Source organism: Bufo gargarizans, chromosome 5 (assembly GCF_014858855.1).
Source record: "Bufo gargarizans isolate SCDJY-AF-19 chromosome 5, ASM1485885v1, whole genome shotgun sequence".
Classification (NCBI taxonomy): domain Eukaryota; kingdom Metazoa; phylum Chordata; class Amphibia; order Anura; family Bufonidae; genus Bufo; species Bufo gargarizans.
In genome coordinates this window covers 440,816,466-440,823,507 of record NC_058084.1, presented here as the reverse complement: position 1 = coordinate 440,823,507, position 7,042 = coordinate 440,816,466, and the positions used below count along the sequence as shown (strand labels likewise).

Sequence of the window (7,042 nt, the reverse complement as noted above, 5' to 3'; positions counted from 1 at the left end):
GCAGAGTGTTGTATAATACAGTATAATAGTGCAGAGAGATGTATAATAGTGCACAGTGCAGCATAATAAAGTATAATAGAGCAGGGTGTTGTAAAATAAAGTATATCAGTCCAGAAAGATGTATAATAACGTATAATAGTGCACAGGAATGTATAATAGTGCAGTGTTGTATAATAAAGTATATCAATGCAGAGATTTGTACAGTAAATTATTATAGTGCAGAGTGTTGTATAACAAAGTATAATAGTGCAGAGTGTTGTATAACAAAGTATAATAGTGCACAGGGATTTATATTAGTGCAGAGTGTTGTATAATAATATATAATGATAAACAGTATGATATAATGCTGCAGTAGTGCACAGTGTCCTATAGTAATATATAATAGCACAGGGTGTCCACTTTACAACAACAATGCCATAGTGCAGTGGAACAATAGTGTATAATAGGGTGCAATTTCTTACAATAGTGAAGGTCATAAAATAGTGCATTAGGACCTATAGTAATGTATAACAGTGCACAGTGGTGTATTATAAAGTATAATAGTACATTAGACCTCACATGAAATCACAATAGTGTACAGTAGTGCACAATGACCTTTACTAATGGGTACCAGGGCAGAGTGGTGTATGATAATGTGTAATAGTGTATTATATCCTACAATAAAGCATAATGGTTCACAATAGTGTATCATAAAGTATAATAGTCCAACAACATATTAATATATAATAGTATAATGTCCTATAAAGGAGAATAATGGTTGTCAGTGTCCTTAAATCATGTGTGATAGTGCACAGTATGTGCATATTGTACAACAGAACGATATAGTAGTGCATGTAGAATAGTGCACATTATGGCAGGATCACATTGTAGTGTGTGGCTTCATGTTGTAATATTGTCTAGGTGCCATAGTGCACAGCCTTGTGTATTGTAGTGTATTGCATAGTTGTGTATTAGTGTGCACACCACAGCCTGACAATAGTGCATTAGTGCAGTGCACTATGTTAGTCAATTGGTCAATAACCATTGTGGCCAGCAGTCTATAAGTGCATTGGTGTGCTGCTGATTGCTTGCTTTAGTGCACTGTATAGCCCATCAAATATTTATGGTGAGCAGTGCGAATATTTTAACAAATGAGTCAACTATAGATCATAAATGAGTATGCACACGTGAAGTAGCATATAATAACGTGTACACCTATGCCTGAGTGTACTACCATGTATATACCACCCTCTGTGAGGTCACAGTATTGTAACATTACTATGCTGCATATCTCTATAGTGAGGTGTGCGTGTGCTGAAATATGTGATATGAGTGTATGGGGTACGTATAGTGGAATATATGATGAGTGTATAGTGTACCTATAGTGAAATATATCTGAAGGAACTATATGCTATATGAGTGTATAATATACTATAGTGAAATATATTAGTGAATTATACAAATGTATAATGTACATATAGTGAAATATAGGATTTGCTGAAATATAGGGGTGAGATATATGCTAAATGAGTGTATAATGTACCTATACTGGAGTATATATGATTGTATAGTGAACTAGATGTGAGTGTATAGTACGTATAGTGAAATCTATCAGATAGAAGTGCACATGTCTATAGGTGAGGTATTGGGGAGCTGTATGACAATGCCTCCTTGTACGATATATACCGTATGTAACTATGTATGTGCACGACACATAACACACATGCCTATAGTATAGGAATAGTGGATATAAATGAAATTGCAAATTCTGTTGTACCATAAAGGACAAAAAAAAAAAAAATGAAAAAAAAGAAAGAAAAAGAAAAAAGACCCGACTATATGGGCAGGCTGATTGTATGGCAAGATTTATATAGTAAAATGCAGCCTTATTTCCTTTAGAAGGGGAGGTGCAGGATAAGAGTATGCTAATTAGCCGGAGATTTTTTTGGGGGGAAGGGGTGGAATATCAATTTTTATTGCATCACCTGTCAGGAGTGTCCAATCAGCGGCGGCTGTAGGGGAATTAATGGATGAAGGTGTCTCCGGACTCCTCACTATAGTGCAGCGGCGGAGGGAAGAGCACATTCCAGGATTCCGAGGGCTCTCATGCACTGGGGGGCTGCACCAGGACTCAGGTACTGCAGCCTCTAACAATGGAGAGCTGCCAGTCCTCTCTATGGCTCTAGGACCTGCCTATCTGTCTCTGCCTGGATCTCCAGCTGTACATGTGACTAGTCCTATAGACTTTATAGGGCAATCAGCAGGCTTTCTCTTCCTTCAAGCAAGGATGCCTTGAGACTGCAAGCATCCGGATCTGCAAGCACCACCACCACCATCACCACCTCTGCTTTGCCAAATGCTGAGGAGGCTATGACCCAAAGCAATGGGTGATCTGGAGTCTGGCTTTGAAGTGGTGGATGGAGTCAGGCTAGGATACCTAGTCATACAAGGCAAGCAGATGTTCGCCCTGTCTCAGGTCTTTACAGATCTCCTGAAGAACATCCCAAGAACCACAGTGCACAAGCGCATGGATCATCTAAAAGTGAAGAAGCACCACTGTGACTTGGAGGAGCTGAGGAAGCTCAAGGCGATCAACTCCATAGCTTTCCGTGCGGCCAAATGCACTCTGATCTCCAGAGAGGACGTGGAAGCCCTGTACACCTCCTGCAAGACTGAAAGGGTCCTCAAGACAAAAAGGAGGAGGATAAGCAGACCACTGTCAACAAAAGAGCACCCTTCCCCCGACCCTTACTGCAGTTTCTGGAAGGAGAACAAAGTTTGGCTGGGTCTGAATGAATCTACCAAGCCAATCAAGAGAAAAGCCTTTGCTCCTGGAGAACCAGATCTTCTACCGGCTGCTGATCTACCTCACTTTCTAAGTAAATACACTGGTCACAGCTACCCACAAATAGCAAGGTCTCCTTGCAAAACCCCTGGAAACTATGAAACTCCTCAGATCCCCGGAGACTGTGTAGCAGCTTTCCACTCCAGCCTGCCCTACTTCAGGGGCGTGCTGTGCAGCAAGCACCCTGCCTACTACTACCAACCAGCCATTGCCCAACCCAAGCTAGGCAGCTCAGTGACTTACAGATACAAAAGGAGAAGGTCTTCAGCGGACAAGGACTCCTCATTCCACAGCAGCAGCAGCAGCAGCAGTAGGAGGTTCTTCTTTTTACCCAAGCCCTACAGATCCAAAGGAACCCCCTTGTGCCTGGAGAGGATCCACCTGGTCAATGGCTTCTGTGCCCAGCACCTGGATGTCCTACAGGAGGGTTACAGCAGCGACTCAGAGTCCAGTTCTGCTGCCAATGACTCGGATTTTGGTTCTAGTTTGTCCAGCAGCAGCAACTCTGTGTCCTCCGACGATGAGGAGGAAGAGGAGGAGGAGGAGGGAAGCCTGTCTGACTCCAGTGAGCTGAGCTCTGATGAGGACAGCTCCTCTGAGTCAGACAGCAGCTCTGTGTCCAGCCAGGTCTCAGTGGAAAGCATACGATTCAGGAGAACTAGTTTTTCCAGCCCTGCTCACATGGCCCAAGCAAACCTCCTCTGCCAGTTCCCCAGGTCCCCTAGCCCTAGTTCTGGTAAGGCAACTCACTGTGAGATTAAATCCGAAAGCCAGGATTGGAGTCACCAAGGCTTTAGGAGTTCTGGGATGTATTGTGCTCTTGGGGGCTCCTTTCCTGAGAAAACCTCTGGGATCCATCTCCCACTTTCTGCTTTCTCCTCTAATGCTAAGAGAAGTGACATGACAATTAACTGTGAGGGGGGCTCTTCACCTAGCCCAAAGAAAAAACAGACATTCTTACCACAACAAAGGATAAACAGGGAGAGCAAGCCATCCACTCTCTCACCATGTGTGCAAAGGAATACCACAACCCCCAGCTCCTTACATTGTGTGTCTGCAACCACCACTGAGAAGGGGGACAAATTGTGTAGAGGGGATGTGCCTGAAAACTCGGAGCAGCCTCACAATAGTGGGGTGAAGGCATGCACTGATCTAGCCTTTCTGCACAATGTCAAAATTAAAATTGAGGACAGTAGTGGTCATGAAGAATACCATAACCAGCATAAGCTAAACTATGAGTGCAATGTTGCTAAGGATGAGCTTGATAGTGATAGGGGGGAGGATAAAACCGAGGGGGCTTTAGTCAAAGCCAAACTGGACTCTGTGTGCACTGATACTAAACAACAAACCACTTCTGGAGATACTGTGACTCCAAGTGAGGAGGACCCTCCATGCACTTTAGATACACCCAACAAGCCTGAGGATGGAGATTACAAATATGGTGCTAAGGTCAGGAAAAATTACAGGACACTGGTGCTAGGAAAAAGACCTATATTACAGACAACTCCCTGCAAGCCCAATCTGAAATCTGCAAGGAGCCCAAGATCCCCAGGTAAAAGTGAATTTTTTGAAGGGACACTGGATGGTATTACAGTGACCAATAGACGCAAAAGGTTAGCCAACAATGTAGCTTCTACAGTAAAAAGACCTTTTAATTTCATGGCAAATTTCCCCAGTCCACCGTCATTGATTATTGGCAAAGAGGGAGATTTAGTCCCTGCCTACTCCTTAAACAGCACAAAGGATTCTTACCCACCCCACAAGGCCCATCCTATTTGGAAATGGCAGTTGGGTGGTTCTCCAGTACCTCTCCCTCCTAGTCACAAATTCAGGACATTTCAATCATAATTTTTTTTTTTGTATGGGGATATTGTTTTTTCCCCCCCTATGGTTGCATCAGCCCTTTTTTTTTAAATATATATATTATATTATTATTAATTATTATTATTAATTTGGATTTATTTGCCCTGACATCTCCTGGAGAAGGACATTGTGGATGCTATTTTCATTTACAATATGGAATTTTCACTTGGTTACATTCCTCAGACTACTCAGTGCTTAAAGACTTGCATTAACCCTGGCCTTGAATGGAAGTTGTTTCTTTTTAATTTTTTAATTTTAATATTTTTTATTTTATATATTATTATTTTATTTTTTGCAAAGCACCCGGTACCTCAGTTCATCTGCTACAAAACAAATGTCAAAGCATTTCAGTGTAATAAAAAGAAACTATAGTATGAGCCATTTGCATTTTCTGCACTAGATTTGGAAAGTTGAAGTATGACTGTGTCATTTGTTGCACAATATGGGTCATCCATGAATAATTAGATGTGGCAGATTTTACTTTAATATTTGGGTGAGAGGGTGTTTTTTGTGGTGTTTTTTTTATTTCATTTTATTTTATTTTTCAAGAGCAGTTGCACTTAACTCGTTTTTATGGACTGGAATGGTCTTGGGCCTAGATTTAGCTCAGGCCTTGGGAAAATAAGCTGCCTCAACAACTAGTGAAAATAAATATGTCATTGTATTTTGTTAAATGATGTCTTTTTACGTGCACAATCATACAGTGTGTAGTGAAATCGCAATTGTATCCAAAGGTCTCTCTTTTTCTGTATCACTCCCCTAGCATCTGATCTAAGAGAAGCGTGACATTTCTATTCTCCCAAAATAAACATATACCTGGCTTAGAGAAGACTGTGCAGATGAAGAGAGTCATATTATAAATGTAACAGAGTGCTGTGATGATATTGTGATTTCTTTTTTTTTTGTATTATTTTTTCTTGGTAGAGGCCCCATTAATACCCCCCTGTGACAAACTGCATTATTCCTTGTAGCTCAAGAGAGAGAGAGAGAGAAAAAAAAAACTTGAATGGTCAATATAAAGCCTGGAGAATTTCTGCAAATGACAATCACAGTCAGTTCTCTACACTTGCACTTATAAACTCAGTTTAGTAAATATTGTAGAGACCCATTGGTGTAATTTTTTCCCCGTGTAATGTGTTGACAGCAGTAAATCAAAAATAATGGAAATTTGCACTGTTGAGAGCATGTTTCGCCTTCGTTGAAATTAAAAAGAAAAAAAAAAATGAAAAAAAAAACAAACCCTGGAAAACCACTGTTTTCTTGAACGAACACAATTCAATTCATCTTGATTATTTTATATACTTTTTATTATATTATTGAGTCTTATGGACTGAGGTGTTGCTAAGCATTTCTGAAAATGCATTTTTTTTTATTTTTGTAATAAGGAAGGTCTAAATGTTGTGCATTAAAAAAATATAAATCAGGAGGCAGTGTTTTTTTTTTAATACAGGAGAATTTTCAGCAAACAGTACATTTTACACACTTGTTTGGGATTTACATATTTTCTTTCATGGTGCAAGGTCTAAAATGATTAAAAAAAAGATGGTGTTAATGCATTTTCAAATGGAAGTTACGTCTGAATTTAGATGTCAGGCTGTTTCAGTGACACAGTTGTATTATCTTTATATTAAAGAGTGCTGTGCTCCATAGATCAATATTTCCAGGGTAACTTTTTTGTTATTTTCTCTATGGCCTGCCATGCAGTGTAGGTTACCCTTTTGCTATTGCATTGCAGTTTGGCTGCACACTCGTGTTCTTTTAGTCTCCTTTGTCTGTGAATATTTTAGGCAGGCATGAACCGGTGTCACCTTACACCAACCACGTGTCTTCGACCACAGTGCTCCATAATAACCTATATCCTGAAGCTTTATAATTCATCCAACTGGGTACAAGTGACTTCCTCAATTATAACAATCACTAAATACACCTAAGACAATAACAATCCTCCAAAAATAATTGAATACAAATCACTATGCCTCGTACAGGTGATGTTTATGTATTACATTTTTTTTTTTTTTTACTGTGTCCTGTGACTTCATTCAACAAAGTTTTGCGCAAAGGGCCTTGTGTTTGCTCCAATATTTGTGCAAGCACACATCAATTACAGATCGAGATAAGCAGTCTAAATTTAGTGATCAAAAAGTGGGAGTGCAATCAGCTGCAGAGCATTTCAAAGTTTACAGATAAGATTAAAGGGAGATAATGCAGGTGGCATGTTAAGAGATTCGGATACAAGTCACTTGCACAGTTTATAATCTGGCACAACTCTGGTTTTATCACTGGATACTATGAATTGTGAGGAATCTAGGGGATCTTGTGTGCAATTCAGGTTTCTGCTATATAGTGTCTTTACCA

The 7,042-nt window shown here is 40.0% G+C and overlaps 1 protein-coding gene across 1 annotated transcript; it reads left to right on the top strand.

Moving 5' to 3' along the window:
• Positions 1-2,057: 2,057 nt before the first annotated feature.
• Positions 2,058-6,399, top strand: LOC122938769 (SKI/DACH domain-containing protein 1-like). The gene has a single exon (XM_044294529.1). It carries the CDS (start codon positions 2,363-2,365, stop codon positions 4,670-4,672), a length of 2,310 nt encoding a protein of 769 aa, XP_044150464.1. The 5' UTR covers positions 2,058-2,362; the 3' UTR covers positions 4,673-6,399.
• The last annotated feature ends 643 nt before the right edge of the window (positions 6,400-7,042 follow it).